Source organism: Bufo bufo, chromosome 1 (assembly GCF_905171765.1).
Source record: "Bufo bufo chromosome 1, aBufBuf1.1, whole genome shotgun sequence".
NCBI classification, from domain to species: Eukaryota; Metazoa; Chordata; class Amphibia; order Anura; family Bufonidae; genus Bufo; species Bufo bufo.
The window spans coordinates 348,725,017-348,745,370 of NC_053389.1; the positions used below are offsets into that span (position 1 = coordinate 348,725,017).

Consider the following 20,354-nt stretch of genomic DNA (forward strand, 5'->3'; position numbering starts at 1 on the left):
TTTGTTCATCCAGTTCGGCCTGTTATCCTGCAATTTGATTCAGAGGAAGGCAAAAAAAACAGAGAGGTACAAGCCAATTTACCCCACTTAAGGGGTGAAAAATTCCTTCCCGACTCCAATAAGGCAATCAGAATAACTCCCTGGACCAACGACGCCTCTCTAGTAGCCATAGCCTGTAATAATATTACACTCCAGAAATTCATCCAAGCCCATCTTGAATTCTTTAATTGTACTTACCATCGCCACCTCCTTATGCAGAGAGCTCCATAGTCTCACTGCTCTTGCCGTATAGAATCCTTTTCTATGTTTGTGTACAATCTTTCTTTCCTCCAGATGCACAGGCTGTCCCCTCGTCACAGTCATAGTCCTAGGGATAAATAGATGATGGGAGAGATCTCTGTACTGCCCCCTGATATATTTATACATAGTAATTAGATCTCCCCTCAGTCGTCTTTTTTCTAAAGTGAATAACCCTAATGTTGATAATCTTTCAGGGTACTGTAGTTGCCCCATTCCAGTTATTACTTTAGTTGCCCTCCTCTGAACCCTCTCTAGCTCTGCTATGTTGAATAAAGTATCATAATATGGCGGCATGCATAAGATAGTGGTTCAACTGTTCAATGTTGTCATTCAACATAAAATGGTGGATATATTTTTCTATCTGTACTCTCACTTTAAGTTATTTAAGCACTTTATGATCTCTCTGAGAGGTATATCTGAGGTTAACCAATAGTTCACTTGCTCTACTTGGTTTGCAATTTGCTCTATACAATTGCTTATGATCTGGTATGAGTAGTTCACATTTGTATGCAATATTTTTGGATTTTATGATTGTATGGTTGTAATTTGTATGGTGGAACTTTGTAGTTTGCAATTGTAATTTGGTGGAACTGTAAGTAATCATACATATAACCAGTTCAGTATACAGTTCTAATCACTATATTAACAGTAGGAACATTATATAACTGTTTTAAATACCTATTTTGGCCTCTCTACTTCCATAAAACACAACTCTTAGTGGAGTTAATGTTGGGTTCAGCTTCTCTCCTCTGGTGTAATGATTCTAGCAGCTCCTGCTAGGGGAATTTCCCACACAGGCTGTGTGTGAGGCTGGCTGTAATTGGTCAAAACGCTTGCTGTGTGTGAGGCTGGCTGTGATTGGTCAAGACTCCTGCCCAGCAACAACAGTTTAACTCTATGTTTTCTGTTGTTGCTGCTGTGTCATTGAGATTACCTTACATTATATAATGAATCTTAAAGGCAAAATATCTTTTCTGCTTCTGTGAACACAATATATAACAGTTTTATCACATCCAAACATGAAGTCACTGTAAATAACTCTGCTTTTGTCTTTAACACACAAAACATAGGAACTGTATTAAGGTTATTGGCAGGTCTAGCTGTATGCACATATAAGCCATATTAGCAACTTAGGACAGGTATTAGCTGGCCAGCTACATGTTGTGCCTGGAAGCCAAGAGCCACACCGGTCCTGCACTGCTTTCAGCTCTGCGTTCACAGGCCGATTAGTGGCTAACCCCGCTGAATTTGACAGTAGGTAAAGTGGTGTGCGACAACACGTCCTGAACTTAAGCTACTTTCACACTAGCGTTGTTTGAACCTGGCATTCAATTCCGTCACCGGAACTGCCCGCCGGATCCGGAAAAACGTGTGAAAACAGATTACATTTGAATCCTGATCAGGATTTTGATCACAATGAAAAAAATAAATGCATTGGAAAAAACGGATCCGCCATTTAACTTTAGCTTTTTTTTCAAATTTTTCGGGTTTAACATGCAAAAGCCGGATCCGAGGTTAATGCAAGTCAATGGGAAAAAGGCCGGATCCGGCGTTCAGTCAAAGTGTTCCGGATTTTTGGCTGGAGGTAAAAATACAACATGCTACAGTTTTCTGAAAAGCCTGATCAGTCAAAAAGACTGAACTGAAGACATCCTGATGCATCCTGAACGGATTACTCTCCATTCAGAATGCATTGGGATAAAACTGATCAGTTCTTTTCCGGATTTGAGCCCCTAGGACGGAACTCAGTGCCGGAAAAGAAAAACTCTACTTAGGGCTCTTTCACACCTGCGTTATTGTCTTCCGGCATAGAGTTCCGTCGTCGGGACTCTATGCCGGAAGAATCCTGATCAGGATTATCCTAATGCATTCTGAATGGAGAGTAATCCGTTCAGGATGCATCAGGATGTCTTCAGTTCCGGTACGGAACGTTTGTTGGCCGGAGAAAATACCGCAGCATGCTGCGCTTTTTGCTCCGGCCAAAAATCCGGAACACTTGCCGCAAGGCCGGATCCGGAATTAATGCCCATTGAAAGGCATTGATCCGGATCCGGCCTTAAGCTAAACGTCGTTTCGGCGCATTGCCGGAGCCGACATTTAGCTTTTTCAGAGTGGTTACCATGGCTGCCGGGACGCTAAAGTCCTGACAGCCATGGTAAGTGTAGTGGGGAGCGGGGGAGCAGTGTACTCACCGTCCGTGCGGCTCCCCGGGCGCTCCAGAGTGACGTCAGGGCGCCCCAAGCGCATGGATCACGTGATCCATGTGATCACGTCATCCATGCGCATGGGGCGCTCTGACGTCATTCTGGAGCGCCCCGGGAGCCGCACGGACTGTAAGTATACCGCTCCCCCGCTCCCCGCTCCTACTATGGCAACCAGGACTTTAATAGCGTCCTGGGTGCCATAGTAACACTGAAAGCATTTGGAAGACGGTTCCGTCTTCAAATGCTTTCAGTACACTTGCGTTTTTCCGGATCCGGCAGGCACCTCCGGCAACGGAAGTGCATGCCGGATCCCAACAACGCAAGTGTGAAAGAGGCCTTAGTCGTGCAGCGATTCGTTGCCGAATACCCCGGGGTCCAGGACATCTTGCGGCAGGCCAGGAAAATCTCTGGCTATTTTAGAAGATCTTTCACGGCCATGACTCGCGAAACCACTTGCCCGTCAGACGTCTGATTTGTGACAGCCCAACGCGCTGAAACTCTACCTTGTATATGTTTGATAGGCTGCTCCAGAAGCAACGTGCTGTTAAGGACTACCTGTAATAAGTCTGCAGCAGGAAAGGTTCTGGGGAGCTTGGTTTCTTTTCACCGCGCCAGTGGTGGCTGCTCATGCGCGACGCATGCAGACTTCTGCGGGCATTTGATGAGATCACCAAACTAGTCAGTCGCAGCCAGGGCACCATCAGTGACATCGTACCTTACGCCTTCTTTCTGGAGCGTGCATTGTGTCGTTTCATTTATCAAGCCGTCGAGAAGCAGGAGATGGAAGATGAGGAAATCTCAATGCTGAATAAATTCCCAGGGGCGGTTACTCCATCTGAGACAAGTCAGCAGGAGTCTGAAGAGGAGTCAGAGGAGGATGGTGGCTGGGGGGAGGAGGAGCAAGAAGAGCAGGCTTCAAGAAGGGGGCTTTAAACTTTTTGGGGATCCCTGGTGTTGTCCATGGCTGGGGGGAGGAGACTGAGGACGACATTCTCCTGGGTGATGAGCAGGAGCCAGGGTGCTCCACCACTTCCAATATAGTGAAAATGGGGGCCTTCATGCTCCAGTGTTTGAAGAGGGACCACCGTATAAAAAGCATAAAGGGCAAGGACCAGTACTGGGTTGCAACGTACTTAGACCCCCAGTACAAACACAAAATGGCGGACGTTACCAGCATCGCAGAGGGCTGTCAGAATGCAGCATTTCCAGGCCTTGCTGCAAGAGATGCTGCATTTTGCTGTTAAGGGCGCTGGCAGAGGAATTTCAACCAACAGCGAAACAGGTGCGGGTACCAATCTTACCGCACCTGCAAGAAGAGGGCAGTTTGAAGATGTGTTGGTCACTTCGGATATGAGATCATTCTTGCAACCAACCCATCGACAGCCGACCTCCGGATCCAGCCTCAGGGAATGCCTAGACCGACAGATGTCCGACTACATTGGGTTAACGGCCGATATGGACGCTCTGAGAAGCGAGGAACCCCTGGACTACTGGGTGTGCAGGCTTGACCAGTGGCCAGAGCTTGCACAATTTGCCATGGAACTCTTGGCTTGCCCCTCATCGAGGCATGGATCTTTGAGGAATTCAACACCTTTGACGACCACGTGTAATAGAATTTCCTCATGCCATACTTGTCTTATGTAAATATAGCGGCATAAAAGGCCTTTTCTGTCAGATGAATGCCCAATTTTTGGGGCCTGTACTGGCCTACAGTAAAACTTTTATCCTGTGACCACCTAATGTACCTTCAGCCACATCATCACAATTTCTTTTTAAAATACATATTTTTTGTGGGAATTTTTGCCAATGATCCCCCTCTGGTATGTCACTGTCCATGTTGTAGGACTATTTGTGCACTTCTAGTAAATATTTGGTGGCTGCAAATATGACCTGAAGGTTTTTCAGGTTCGCCTGCCATTAAAGTCAATAGGGCCCGCCAGGAACGCGCGGTTCACACACATTTGATCGCGAACACGCATTTGCGAACCATCCAGGTTGATGTTTGTCCATCAGTATTGGTCAACAGGTTTTACTCTCTGCGTGGTGTGTGTGAGTGAGAGATTATATATGTGATTGATTGATTGGTAAAACTACAAGGATACAAATAGCATGTATAAGTATTAAATATAAGATAGCATGTACTATAACATTTATATTAACAATGAAGGCACATGGTGAAATGGATGCCTATACATATGATTGCATGGCTAGATAACAGTAGTAACTCCCTGAATAACAATTACAAACTGACTGAACAGCTCAGCATTACACAATATCCCTGAAACAGAGGTAGATCTCTTACCAGATATGCTTTTTCAAGGATAGTGGAGTGGATTTTGAGAAGGAGACATGCATAGGACACTATGATATTGGCAACAGGGAACTTTTGGCTATTAAGTTGGCCTTTGAGGAGTGGCGTCATTTTTTGGAGGGGGCGGTTCATCCCGTCACGGTGATTACTGATCACAAAAACTTATTATATCTGGAGTCTGCTAAACGCCTCACCCCTAGACAGGCTCGGTGGTCGTTATTTTTTACTAGGTTTAATTTTGTAATAACCTATCGCCCCACAATTTACTCTTAGCTGCTATGCAATAAACCTGACAGTAAAACAAGTTATAATGTATAAGCTATAGTATACTGCTCTGACTTGTTATAAAGTACAATAAAGTCAGGCACAAACACACTCAGCAATGCACACAGATAACTTAACAGGCCTTACAGATGCTCCCTCATTTATCTTAAGTCATACACTTAAGACAAACACACACTTGCAAACAAACGCTCGCACGCTCACAAACTCGCATTTCCAGTCTGCTTATATAGCTGCTACTCCCAGACAACTCAAAACCAGATTGCTGATTTTTTTCCCCTCTGGATTCCATAATCCATGTATTTATTATTTAAGGATAAATTACTCACTTATTGCTATCTTTATCTCCGTTCTCCATACTTATATATAATATAATCCATAATTTAGGATGATGATGACTATGAGGATCCAGATGAGCCAGAGAAAAATGCAGACTATGAATCCCCAGCTCCAGAAGATGAAGACAGTGAAAACAGTGATGGTTATGAACCACCTCCAACTAATAATGATATTCTACCAATTAGCACTCCAAAAAATACTTCTTCCAACCAAGATTACATTGGTAAGTTATTTTAGTATATATGTATATTACTCTATGAGTCCTTAGTTACAATTTGCATGAGGATAGTGAGGAATATGGCATATGGCTCAAAATTAGTTCAAGATAAATAATAGAAAGTATTTTGGTTATAGAAAGTTATCCCCTATCAACAGGGTAGGGGATAACTATCAGATCTTTGAGGGTCTAGTGACGCGCTTTTCCAACCAGCCTCTCTGTCCATTTCAGAAAGGCTTTGCGGGGTCCTGGGTACCCATTCTCATGACTGGTGGTGGTCCCATTGGGAGGACACCCATCAATCTGATAGTTATCCCCTATCCTGGGGATAACTTTCTATAACCTGAATACCCCTTTAACTGAACATGCTGACAGAATGAAAGTTTATCATCAGACGCCAATGCAAGGGTAACAAAGTATAGTAGAGTCATACCATACTAATGTGTATTACTTTGGAATATAGTAAAAAATGTGAGTCAGATATACCAAAGAACATTAGATTATGTTTAAACACATCGGGGCACATCTTTAAATTGCCTCAAATTTATGATCACTTAATAAATAAGCTTCATCATATTTGGCTTAAGTCTGACCTCTAGTGGTTGTTTTCTTGTAAAACAGGTTCAGAAGTTGCACAAATTCCCCCTCAAAACATATCAGAAAAATAAGGCTGGTCAGGAATGGAGTACAAATAAGAATTCAAGTGCAAAAAAAGGTGTGCCAAGATATATACATCGTAAATAAGGGGCAAAACAAACACAACTCGAAAATTTGTCTCAAAATAAGAATTAGATGAACAAGGCGCAAATGCCTCCTAAACAGGTGCAAAATCAGTTGTTAAATGAGACTTAAAAAAATAAGACAGTCTAAGGCTACATTCACACGTCAGTATTTTTCTATAATCCGATTTTCTGTCCGTTTTTTGCGGATCCGTTGTTCCTGAAAATGTTTCCGTATGTCATCCGTATGTCATCCGTTTTTTGCGGATCCGCAAAAAACGGAAACATGTATAAATTTCAATAAGCAAATAAAGTTGTTTGGATTTCTTGAAAAAAATAAAAATAAAATTTAAATGTAATTTCCAGGAACGGATTCCGTATAAAACGGATGACATACGGAATGACATCCGTATGTCTTCCGTTTTTTGCGGATCCATTGACTTTGTATTGTACCAGGATCCGATTTTTCAGGAAAAGAATAGGACATGTTTTATATTTAAACGGACATGCGGAACGGAACAACGGAAACGGACAGCACACATTGTGCTGTCCGTTTTTTTCCAGGACCCATTGAAAATGAATGGGTCCAGATCTGGTCCAGATCTGTTCCAGAAAAAACGGAACAGATCAGGAAAGAAAAAACAGACATGTGAATGGACCCTAAGGCCCCTTTCACACGAGCGAGTATTCCGCGCGGATGCGATGCGGGAGGTGAACGCATTGCACCCGCACTGAATACTGACCCATTCATTTCTATGGGGCTGTGCACACGAGCGGTGATTTTCACGCATCACTTTTGCGTTGCGTGAAAATCGCAGCATGCTCCTCTTTGTGCGTTTTTCACGTAACGCAGGCCCCATAGAAATGAATGGGGTTGCGTGAAAATCGCAAGCATCCGCAAGCAAGTGCGGATGCGGTGCGATTTTCACGCACGGTTGCTAGGAGACGATCGGGATGGAGACCCGAATCTTATTATTTTCCCTTATAACATGGTTATAAGGGAAAATAATAGCATTCTGAATACAGAATGCTAAGTAAAACAGGGCTGGAGGGGGTTAAAAAAAATAAAAAATCATTTAACTCACCTTAATCCACTTGCTCGCGATGCGGGCATCTCCGTCTGACTCTTTTACTGTATAGGACCTGTGGAGAGCATTAACTATAGTTTAAGGACGTGGGATGACGTCACTCTGGTCATCACATGGTACGTCACATGATCTTTTACCATGGTGATTCAGCTTAGATGCTCTCCATAACTCCCGTCAAAGTAAATGGTGAGAGCCATGCACATGCACTACCACAATGTTGAAGCTGTGTGGCTCCAGAGGGAGCTATAATTCCCAGGGATCTTTCTTAAACTACTGACCTAGAATCTTTGTTTTAACGCTGACAAATGAATCTTTAAAACAAGACCAAGATTGTGGTGCTAGCCCCTATGAAGCAGGTTCCAGTGAGAACTATAGGAATGGGAGTGCTGCAGTGGTCGCCAGAGAACAAGGGCAGTGTTCTTGACTCTGAAGACAAAGTAGTGGTAGCACTTATTGGTTAAATAGCTAAAGGGGCACAACTGGCAGATTAAATCCTGCCTGTTATGTATATCTCCAGGTTATGGGAATGCCGTTTTTAAACCTCCCTATCACACTTTGAAATCTGCCAGTTATGCCCCCTTTAGCTGTTCCGATTTTCTCAGAAAAACACTTTTATTCATAATGTTAATTAGCTTCTGAAGGTGCCCAGGGGCGGCGTTCATGAGGCCGTTGCCCAGCCCCTCGTCGCTTTTCATATGAAACCCCTCCCCTTTCACCCCTCTGGCCCGCCCTAGGTTCTTCTGATTACGTCCTCCTCTTAGTGAGAAATCCAGCGCCAGCACTGTTCAACAAATTCGCTGCGCCTGCGTACTTCATTAAACGCTCTTGTGCCTCTACCCATAATGGGGAATGAAGTGCGCTGGCGCGGCGAATCTGTTCAACGGCAATGGCGGTGGATTTCTCACTAAGAGGAGGACATAATCAGAAGAACCTAGGGCAGGCCAGAGGGGTGAAAGGGGAGGGGTTTCGTCTGAAAAGCGACGAGGGCCCTGGGCAACGGCCGCATGAATGCCGCCCCTGGGCACCTTCAGAAACTAATTAACATATTGAATAAAAGAAAATCAGCGATGGACAGCAATATGGAAGGTAGCATTCTAATATGGAGAATGTAATGGAGATTCTGATGTTAGTGTTCTATAATGGTGAAAGACTCCCTTTAACCAATAAGCACTCCAAGCATCTTATCTTCAGTGGCAGGAATGTTGCTGAAGTGCTCCCTATCCCATCACATGATGACATTACACCATGCCTCCTCCCACTCTTGGGATGTACAGTGGGAGATGATGAGCACGCTGCAGCTTAAAACAAGCCTGAATCAGGTGAGACCTGCTGTCATATGCAAATTGTCACAATGCTCCGCATTAGGCTGCCAGGAGCCTCATCTTCTCACTGCAACATTATGCTGCACTAGCAGGCTCCTGTGAGTTTTATCACTTCACTGGAGTATTTTAGCATTGTCCCATGGCCCTCCATATCCCCTCATGAGTGAAGGTGAAAGTGACAAAGTGACATATACGGATAATGAGCTAGGGATGCTGTAAGGCACATTTACAACAGGGTCAGGTTCTGGAAGAAGTAGCTCATATCAGGGCAGATGCTCTGGGTCTAGGTCTATTAGGGCCAAAGCAAGGTCCACCCCAACTAGGGCTTTATAAGCACAGTGCAGATTTATCACATGTTTGCACTCAGTGACCTCTGCAACACCCCACCATTGCATCAGATTGGTGGGTGCCACAGTGTACTCTGTGATTTATATACCCTCTTAGCCATGAGGAGTTGTGCAATAGTTTCATAAAATATCATTGTGTGTTATTCTGTGTATGCATTTTAATTTTAGATTGAATAATGCCTCATTCACACGTCAGTGTTTTGGTCAGTGATTTCCATCAGTAATTGTGAGCCAAAACCAGGATTGGAGCCTCCACAGAGATAAGGTATAAGAGAAACTTTTGCACCTGTTCTGTGTTTAGAGCAGCACCTGGTTTTGGCTCAAAATCACTGATGGAAATCACTGACCAGAACACTGATGTGTGAATGAGGCATAAATAAAGCTAAGTTTTACTTATTACCCTGTATACTTTTGGATTTTGATTGCTGGTGGAATTCCATGGTACACACTGATAGCTTTTTGCAACTTTGGTCTTTTTTGTATACTACTGTAAAGCTATTGTGGATTTTCAGTGTGGACTCGGCACTAAGGCCCCAAAAATAAGTAATAGTGTATTGGTGGAATAAATATACCAATGATTGCTTAATCTTGTTCTATTGTAAAAAAGAAACTTGCTTATGCTACTATCATTTCTTTGATCCTTGAATATACCACCTCTTTGACGTCAAATACCAGAATGAGAAGGAATTAAAATGAATGAAATACAGGTTCTACTGGCTTTTTTCCCATAAAACTATATATAAATCTTCTCAGCTCCTCCTGCCTTATAACATGTCACCTGCAGCTCAGACACAGTGTTCAACAGGACAGGTTCCCTTTAATCCTAAATATAAATTACCTATAAAGTGATTTTGTATTTAATAATAATAAACTGGAAGATTACATCTAATCTTCTTGAAATATGCAGATAATCTATGAAAAGATAATAACATTTAGAAGTTGGAAAAAAGTATTTTTTTAGCCTTATTCCTGTCACGGATGAGGTATAGGAGAAAACACCACACTGACAACCAGAAAGGAAAGGGAAAGCCACTAGGCCTCAACGCTAGGGAAATGAAAAGGTCACCTCCTAGAGAACCCTACTCCTTGCCCTGACTCCTAACCGTATGGGCACCCATTGAAGATAGGAATGCCCATACACTGGAACCTGGGACCCTGGAGACCCTAAAGATCCCTATGGATATTGGCAGTGCTGAGACAACCAGTTGCTTCCCAGATGAAGAAACAAGTGTCTCCCTGAGGCCTAGTAACAACCAACAAGGAAGGGAAAACAAAACACAAACAAACGCGACACTTAACTTCAGTAGTGAGATGGACGAGCAGGAACTCCAGCTCTTCCAAAACCAAATTAAGCTATCTTACCGCACAGTCAGAAGGGTGGGGTAAGACTAAATAGGGTAGAAGTAATGACTACTAAGCTACACCTGAAACAAGGAATGTGGTCATTAACAACAACAACACTGAATCAAGAGTAATTAAAGAGGCTGTTAAATTCATCCACACTCCACCAGTCTCCTTGATCTCCTGACATCTGTCACAGGAGGGACTGTGACAATTCCACTGAATGGATTTCAAAACAATTTACTACAAACTCTGGCATCAAACAGTAATTAGTGATGAGTGAACTTGTGTTTTCATGTTCGGCGTACAAGGTTCGGGTTATCTCAGAATTCCGTTATGGATTCCGCTAACACAGAGCATTAGTTATAGTCCGTGGTAGTGGAATCCATAACAGAATTCTTAGATAACCCGAACCTTGTATGTCGAACTTGAAAACACAAGTTCGCTGATCCCCTACAGTAATCTAGGAAGCTAAGGGAAAGGTCTCATGCACACGGCCGTTGCCCGGACATGGCCGTATTGCAGCCCGCAAACAGTGGGTCTGCAATATGCGGGCACTGGTCGTGAGCTCCCTGCAAGACGGATGCGGACCCATTTACTTGAATAGGTCCACAATACAGAGCTTCGGTGCTGAACGGAGGCACGGAACCCCACGGGAGCACTATGGAGTGTTTCCGTGGTGTTTCTGTCTGTGCCTCAGCACCGCAAAAAAATAGAACATGTTCTATTTTTTAGTGGTGTGGATGGCTCACGGACCCATTCAAGTTGAATGGGTCTCGATCCATCCCGGCCACCGCACACACAGACGTTGCTTGTTGCAAATTGCGGTCCGCAATGCTTGGAACGGCCGCACAACGGCCGTGTGCATGAGGCCAAACAATGATGTTGCATTGAACATTGATTATACAATAATTTAGGAGACGAGTGTGTGATGGCAGAGAATATTTGTGATAATTTTAATCTGGTTAGGCTAATTTCAGACCTGTGACCAGGTGTTCCAGCCGGCAGACAATGGAACGGCAAAAACTGCTGCATGTTTGCCATGTAGAGGCCAGAGAACTATTTTTATGCTGAAGATGTTAGACTAAACTTTGGCGTCATTCTCTTTTCATTGCTTCTTTTCTATAAAATTGTGATTTCTTATATTTCAGACAGGCCAGTCCCAAGTGATTCTGTAAGATATCCTCCAAATCCTCCTACAAGAACTGGAGTGTCCACTTTTACATCACATGGCAACACTGTATGTATTTTTATAATGTAAACATATAACCGTGACTACTTGAACATATTTCAAAGAGGAAGCTGATGATTATGTGTAATACTGTTTTCAAAACAGAAAAAATACTTTATTAGTGTAGTATATTCATGTGTGACAGATACAATGCAGATTTTCTGTTGCAGAACCGTGTATTATAGCACCAATAGAGTAAGGACTCATTCATACAACCATATTTATGTGTCCGCATCGGTTCCACAATTTTGTGGAATGGGTGCGGACTAGTGATGAGCGAGCAGGCTCGGCTGAATATCGGTTCGGCTCGAGCATCTCTATCCTTGGCACATGGCGGTACTCAGCCGAGTACCGCATGTGCTCGAGCGCCATGCTCGAGTCTCCTCCCCGCATGTTTCACGGCTGCTAAGCAGCCAATAAATGTGCAGGTAAGTACTGCCATCATTGTAATGCCAGTAGCCTTGTTGGCTGCTGGCATTACAGTGATTGGCTGGCCGAAACGTGTCATCGAGTGGTATATAGCACCCAATGACACGTGCTTGGATCAGTCATAGTCAGAAAGAGCAGAGAGTAGGAAAGGAAAGGGAGTGTAGGGAGCGAAATTCTCAGTTATTATTCGAAGAAAGCTTTTCAAAGACCCAAAAGTCCTTTTAAGGACTACAGTAGGTGAACCCGATTTTGTGTCAATCTCGCTCTCTTTCTCGGCGAGATTGAGCACCTACGAGCCCCATCGCGGGAGCCAGCGCCGAGCTGGCTTGCCGCGATGGAGACAGAGCCGTCATAGAAGCGACGGGAGATCCGACTTGGATTCCCGCCAATTCTACACGTGTGCGGCGTTTGTTATGAATTCTGAGGGGGAAGTCCCCGCCGGATTTTAAATAAAAATCCGGCATGGGTCCCCCCCTCAGGAGCATACCGGGCCCTTAGGTCTGTTATGGGTTGTAAGGAGAGCCCCCCCTACGCCGAAAAAAACGGCGTAGGGCGTCCCCCTACAATCCATACCAGACCCGTATCCAAAGCACGCTACCCGGCCAGCCAGGAAGGGAGTGGGGACGAGCGAGCGCCCCCCCCCCCCCCCCTCCTGAGCCGTACCAGGCTGCATGCCCTCAACATGGGGGGGTTGGGTGCTCTGGGGCAGGGGGCGCACTGCGGCCCCCCCACCTCAGAGCACCCTGTCCCCATGTTGATGAGGACAGGGCCCCTTCCCGACAACCCTGGCCGTTGGTTGTCGGGGTATGCGGGTGGGAGGCTTATCGGAATCTGGTAGCCCCCTTTAATAAGGGGGCCCCCAGATACCGGCCCCCCACCCTAAGTGAATGAGTATGGGGTACATCGTACCCCTACCCATTCACCTGCAAGAAAAGTGGTAAAAACACAAATAAACCACACAGTGTATTAAAATATTTTATTTTTCTGCTCCGGAGGCCGCCCCCTGTCTTCTTTATTAGCTCTTTTACCAGGGGGGGGCTCTTCTTCTTCCGCTATCCCGACGGGTCTTCTCCGCTATCCGGGGGGTCTTCTCAACTCTCCGGGGTTCTCCTTCTGTCTTCGCCGCTCTCCGTTGTTGACTCGGCGCACCCCGGTTCTTCGTCTCGCTAAATTTTTATTTAAAATCCGAGATCTCGCCAGACGAAGAACCGGGGTGCGCCGAGTCAACAACGGAGAGCGGCGAAGACAGAAGGAGAACCCCGGAGAGTTGAGAAGACCCCCCGGATAGCGGAGAAGACCCGTCGGGATAGCGGAAGAAGAAGAGCCCCCCCTGGTAAAAGAGCTAATAAAGAAGACAGGGGGCGGCCTCCGGAGCAGAAAAATAAAATATTTTAATACACTGTGTGGTTTATTTGTGTTTTTACCACTTTTCTTGCAGGTGAATGGGTAGGGGTACGATGTACCCCATACTCATTCACTTAGGGTGGGGGGCCGGTATCTGGGGGCCCCCTTATTAAAGGGGGCTCCCAGATTCCGATAAGCCTCCCGCCCGCATACCCGACAACCAACGGCCAGGGTTGTCGGGAAGGGGCCCTGTCCTCATCAACATGGGGACAGGGTGCTCTGAGGTGGGGGGGCCGCAGTGCGCCCCCTGCCCCAGAGCACCCAACCCCCCCATGTTGAGGGCATGCAGCCTGGTACGGCTCAGGAGGGGGGGGGGGGGCGCTCGCTCGTCCCCACTCCCTTCCTGGCTGGCCGGGTAGCGTGCTTTGGATACGGGTCTGGTATGGATTGTAGGGGGACCCCCTACGCCGTTTTTTTCGGCGTAGGGGGGGCTCTCCTTACAACCCATAACAGACCTAAGGGCCCGGTATGCTCCTGAGGTGGGGACCCATGCCGGATTTTTATTTAAAATCCGGCGGGGACTTCCCCCTCAGGATTCATAACAAACGCCGCACACGTGTAGAATTGGCGGGAATCCAAGTCGGATCTCCCGTCGCTTCTATGACGCGCTTGCTGGGATGTGCTGTCACTATTCCAGTGAGTGCGAGATCTCGGCACCATGTCGCCGAGTATCAGCGCGACGCTGTCGTGCTAAAAGCACAATATCACAAACACCTACTGTACTGTGTGTGTGTTTTAGAGCAGCAATATATTTTTACCTGTGCTAAATTGATCAGTCTCAAGGACATCCGTGCTGAGGAAGGGACAGATAGTGCAGGGAGAGAAATTTGCTGTTTTTACTACCAAAAGCTTTTCAAAGACCCCAAAGTCCTTTTAAGGACTACTTTGTATGTGTTTGACAGCAGCAAGATATTTTTCTTTAATACCTATTAGTGACATATACTGTACATCATCCGCAGACTGTGTCTTTTTGCGTAAATTCAAATAATCAGTGTCACATTTATTGTCTATAGTGTGCGTTTAATACACATCTGTGACATATACAGTACTCCATCCGAAAACTGTTTCTTTAGTGTAAATGTAAATAATCAGGGGCCAGTCCTCATCTACTGTCTCTGTAGTGTGTGCGTGTAAAAGACATCCCTGACATATACAGTACTGCACCCGAAAACTGTTTCTTTAGCGTAAATTCCAATAATATGGGCCTAATCTAGTGTCCATAGTGTGTTGTTTTCTGTGACATATACAGTACGCCATCCGAAAACTGTTTCTTTATGGCAAATTCCAATAATCTGGGCCTAATCTAGGGTACATAGTGTGTTATTTTCTGTGACATATAAATTGCGCCATCCGAAAACTGTTTCTTTAGCGTAAATTTAAATAATCAGGGGCCAGCCCTCATCTACTGTCTCTGTAGTCTGTGCGTGTAATACACATCTGTGTCATATACAGTACCCCATCCGAAAGCTGTTTCTTTAGCGTAAATTCCAATAATCTTGGCCTAATCTAGTGTCCATAGTGTATTGTTTTCTGTGACATATACAGTACGCCATCCGAAAACTGTTTCTTTAGGGCAAATTTAACTAATCTGGGCTTAATCTAGTAACCATAGTGTGTGGATTTATGTGACATATACAGTACATCATCCGAAAACTGTTTCTTTAGCGTAAATTTTAATAATCAGGGGCCAGTCCTCATCTACTGTCTCTGTAGTGTGTGCGTGTAAAACACATCCGTGACATATACTGTCCTGCATCCGAAAACTGAGTTATTATTGGAATTTGCAATACACTGGGCCTAATCTAGTGTCCATAGTGCGTTGTTTTCTGTGACATAGTACGCCATCCGAAAAACTGTTTCTTTAGGGCAAATTTAACTAATCTGGGCCTAATATAGTGTCCATATTCTGTGGGTTTCTGTGACATATACTGTCCTGCATCCGAAAACTGTGTCTTTAGCGACAAAACTGTGTCTCTAGTGACAAAACCATTAATATGAAGAAGGCGAGCACTAAGGGACGGAGAAGTGGGCGTGATGCTGATGGTGCACGCAGAGGCCGTGGCCCTGGGCGCAATTAAACTGTGCCTGCTGCCAGTGTACCAGAAAAAAATATATATCCACTGTACCCAGCTTCATGTCCAACTTAGCTGGGCGGTGCAGGACAACACTGTCCAAGTCGGACCAGTGCGAACAGTTGATCGGTTGGATTGCTGAAGATAATGCTTCCAGTCGGTTAAACACCACCCTCTTTTCCACCAAGTTCAGTCTCTGTAGCCAAGAGTCTGGTCACCCGAATCCTCACTCTGATCATCCTTCCTCCCACCATGGAGAGGCTTGCCAAACGAGTGATCCCAAACTCGGATACTCCGAGGAGCTCTTTCCAGGGCCACTATTACATTTGGCCCTCGCGCCCAGCATGCTTGAAGAGGGACCTGAGATATTGTTCCCGATTCCCAACCTCTTGAGCCTTCACAGTCTCAAGAAGATGACGGTGGTGAACGGCAATCATTCGTTCACGAGGTGGATGATGATGAGACACAGTTGTCAATCACTGAGGTTGTGGTTAGGTCAAGTCAGAAGGATGAGCAGAGTGAGGAAGTGGAAGAGGAGGTGATTGACGATGAGGTCACTGACCCAACATGGGAAGGTGAAAAGCCAAGCGAGGACAGCAGTACAGAGGGGGAAGGAATCGGCAGCACCACAACAGGCTGGAAGAGGCAGTGGGGTTGCAAAGAGGAGAAGTCGTCCCATACCAAACAGGCCCACAACCGTTACACCTAGCACTCCTAGCACCCCTATGCATAAATCTACCTTGTAAAGGGGTAGGTGTTCCACAGTATGACGCTTTTTTGATGAAACTGCAGACGACAAAAGAGTGGTAGTTTGCAACCTGTGCCGTACCAAAACGAGTCAGGGTGTGAACATTAGCAACCTCACCACCACCAGCATGATCCGCCAGATGGCATTCAACACCCTAATAAGTGGGCTGAATGCCTGGGTCCACAATCTGGGACTGAGGGGTCACACCACTGCCTCCTCTTCCCCTGTGTTACGCATTGCTGGCCAATCCCTTGTCGAAGGCGCAGGCCCGGATGCCCCTCAGCCTGCACCTGGACCTTCGCATGAACCATCAGCAACAACATCCACTTCCCTGTCCCAGTGCAGCGTCCAAATGTTCATAACACAGTTAATTGAACGCAAGAGCAAATACCCACCCACAGGCCATAGCACTAAATGCACAACTTTCGAAATTACTGGCCCTTGAAATGTTGCCATTTAGGCTTGTGGACACTGAGGCCTTCCGCAGCCTGATGTCGGCGGCCGTCCCTCGGTACGCAGTCCCCAGCCGCCACTATTTTTCACTGTGTGCTGTGCCCGCCTTATACCAGCATCCCAGAACATCACTCGTGCCCTGACCAACACACTTACTGGAAAGGTCCACTTCACCATGGACACATGGACAAGTGCTGGTCGCCAGGGACGCTACATTTCCCTGACCGCACACTAGGTGAATGATGTGGAGGCTGGGAACGAGTCGTACCATGGGATAGCACAGGTGCTACCCATGCCCAGGATTGCGGGCCCTACGTTCATCAGGGTCTCCGCCAGCAGCTATGTTACTGGCTCCAACCCCCACTTCTCCTCCTCCACTTCCACCTCTAGCAGCAGTCAGCCATCAGTCGCTAGCTGGAAGCAGTGTAGCACTCCTGTGGGTAAGCGTCAACAGGCCATGCTGAAGCTGATCTGCTTAGGGGACAAACAGCACACCGCCGCAGAGCTGTAGCAGGGTATAGCAGGGTATAAGGGACCAGACCGAGCTGTGGCTCTCACCACTCAACCTACAACCAGGCATGGTTGTGTCTGACAATGGCCGTAACTTGGTGGCGGCTTTGGAGCTCGGCAACCTGACACACATCCCATGCCTAGCCATGTCTTAAACTTAGTGGTTGAGCGGTTTTTCAAAACCTCCCCCAATTTGCCAGAGCTACTAGCGAAGGCGCGCCGCGTGTGTGCCCATTTCCGCAAGTCGTCTACAGATTCATCCGGTCTGTCAACGCTACAGCAGCGCTTGCGGCTTCCAGCTCACCGACTGTTGTGCGACATAGCACGTGCTGGAACTCTACATTTCCCATGTTGGCCAGGCTTTGTGAGCAGCAGAGGGCAGTTGTGGAATACCAGCTGCAACATCGTCGCCTTTCAAGTCTAGTGCCACTATTCACAAGTGAGGAGTAGGCATTGATGTCAGACATCTGTGAGGTTTTAAAAAACTTTGATGAATCCACACAGATGGTTAGTGGCGATAATGCTATTATTAGCATAACCATCCCAACGCTGTGTCTACTCAAATGATCTCTGCTCACAATTAAGGACGACGCTCTGAATGTGGCAGACAAGGAAATGGGGGAGGACTTTACATAGGGTGATAGCTAGACCACCCACAGTTCGTCTACTCAGCGCAAATTGGTCCATGAAGAGGAGGAGGAGGAGGAGCTGGAGACAGTTGCTACAGAGGGTAGTACCCATGGAACTTTAATTCCATCTGTTCAGCGTGGATGGGCTCCACAAGAGGAGAGCTGAGCTGATGATGAACATAAAGGCAATTTCAATCTATCATTTATAATGTACTCAATCTACTGTAGTGTATTCCCATGCACCTTTTCCACCACAAAAAAAAAGAGTATTTGGTTGAATCTTGTTTTCTCCTCCTCCTCATCCAGATTGTATATATTCCCTCCACAATTTTTTTTTTTAATAGGGTCAGCTCAACTGCAGGCCCTCAACTCAAATTTTTTAATAGGGTCAGCTCAACTGCAGGCCCACAACTCTAATTTTTTTAAGGGGTCAGCTGAACAGCATGCTCTCACATATAATGTTTTAGAGCATCAGCTGTACAGCATGCACTCGCATATAATGTTTTAGAGCGTCATTTGAACAGCATGCACTCGCATATAATGTTTTAGAGCGTCAGCTGAACAGCATGCACTCGCATATAATGTTTTAGAGCGTCATTTGAACAGCATACACTCGCATATAATGTTTTAGAGCGTCAGCTCACCTGCAGGCACTTGCATATAATGTTTTAGAGCGTCAGCTGAACAGCATGCACTCGCATATGTTGTTTTAGAGTGTCAGCTCAGCAGCACGCCCTCGCCCCTCATGTTTTGGATGGTCAGATCAGCAAGCCCTTGCTCCGAATGTTTTTGAGGGTCACCAACAGCCCATCAATCATAATTTTTCAAGAGTGTGTATGATGCCCTCCTTCATGTGTAATAAAGGGTGTATTGTAGTGCCGATTCCTTGTAATTTTTGGCAGCCCTTTCACTTAGTGAATAGGCTTTATGAGTGTAGGAGTCCCACTACCTGAACAATTGTACCACAATGTGAATGAGGCCCTCCTTTATGTGATATATGGACTGTTTCGGAGTGCCTCTTGCTTGTAATTTTTTGCAGCACTTGCACTTTATATACAATTCAATATACAGGAAAGAATGTTTCCTAACAATATTTCCTATAAAATAGATTTTTACATACTGTGTCTCCTCCGGGATGGCGCCAACATATATGGACATACAGTATATTGGCTATTCACACTGTGTTCTCCTCCAGCAGATGATGCTTTTCTCTGCACCTATACTTGTTTTTAACTCATGTATTTATTACGTTACTAATACAAATTTACATTGATTGCAAGCGGTATGGCATCTATCTTATAGGTATTAGTGTAAATGTTGCCTTTGATCAGTCTGCAGCCTAGTGTAAATGCTACAGTTGAAAAGTGCTCTAGTAGACTGCATTAATTTGGTCCCAATTGTTGGGAACAATTGGCTCATATAATTGAGCAGCCGATGAAAGAGCTAACGCTCCTTTGTCGACTGATGGCCACCTTTCATCAGTCGGTTCATAGTGTAGGGCAGTGGTGGCACTCAGAGCCTTCTCTGTGGGCACCCTGGAAAAATTCTATGATGTACCAATATGCCTTAGACTTTTTCTGCCATTCATCAGCACAGAGTGCACTATGAACAGCACAGGTAGCACATTGAATTTAGGCAGACTATTATACTGTAGCTAAATTATAACGTCCATGGAATATATACTACGGATGTAGCAAGGGTAACACACATGCTCTAAACTAAATGCAACTAAATGCGTTAGGCAATTGCTTTTCAATGGCTTTTGTTTCAAGATAACGCGATGAGTTAAGAAATTTGAGTTAAGAGTGTGTGTGTTACCCCTGCTACATCTGTATATTGGACTGTAGTATTCAGGTTAAATTGCAGTGTTGACACTTTGCAATAAATAAGTGGGTTTTGGGTTGCAGTTTGGGCACCTGGTCTCTAAAAGGTTGTAGGGTAAACTAGGCACTGGTCAGTTTGCAGTCTAGTGTGTGTGTTTTCGTGTTTAACATGCAAAAGTCTTGATTTTTAAATTAGTAACAAACAGTAAGTCATTTTACTTCTGGGTGACTCTAATATGGTTCTATGTTACAAGTGGATTCAGCAGAAAACTGGCCATTTCATTCAGTACATTGGAAGTTTGCTGCAATATATTAAATTTGATGGGTATTTGAAAATCTGCATTTTTTAACCCTCCACCTTTCTTAATTCAAAATGTGTTAGAAATTAATGTTCTTATCAGGTTCCTATTCAGTAAATATATAGTATCTCACAAAGGTGAATACACCACTCACATTTTGTAAACATTTTATTATATCTTTTCATGGGGCAACACTCAAGATATGACATTTTGATACACTGTGTTACAAATATGGATTATTGTTCAATGTCAACCATGTTTCCACACCAGCCATCAGCTGTCCGAT

The 20,354-nt window shown here is 45.2% G+C and overlaps 1 protein-coding gene across 2 annotated transcripts in view; it reads left to right on the forward strand.

The window, feature by feature from the left end:
* The window catches only part of LCP2 (lymphocyte cytosolic protein 2), a 583,862-nt gene that overhangs the window by 201,232 nt on the left and 362,276 nt on the right, over positions 1–20,354 (forward strand). For both annotated transcript variants that reach the window (XM_040442789.1, XM_040442797.1), the window contains 2 exons: positions 5,485–5,659; positions 11,622–11,710. In XM_040442789.1, coding sequence (XP_040298723.1) covers positions 5,485–5,659; positions 11,622–11,710 — 264 coding nt within the window. The remainder of the gene's footprint in view (positions 1–5,484; positions 5,660–11,621; positions 11,711–20,354) is intronic.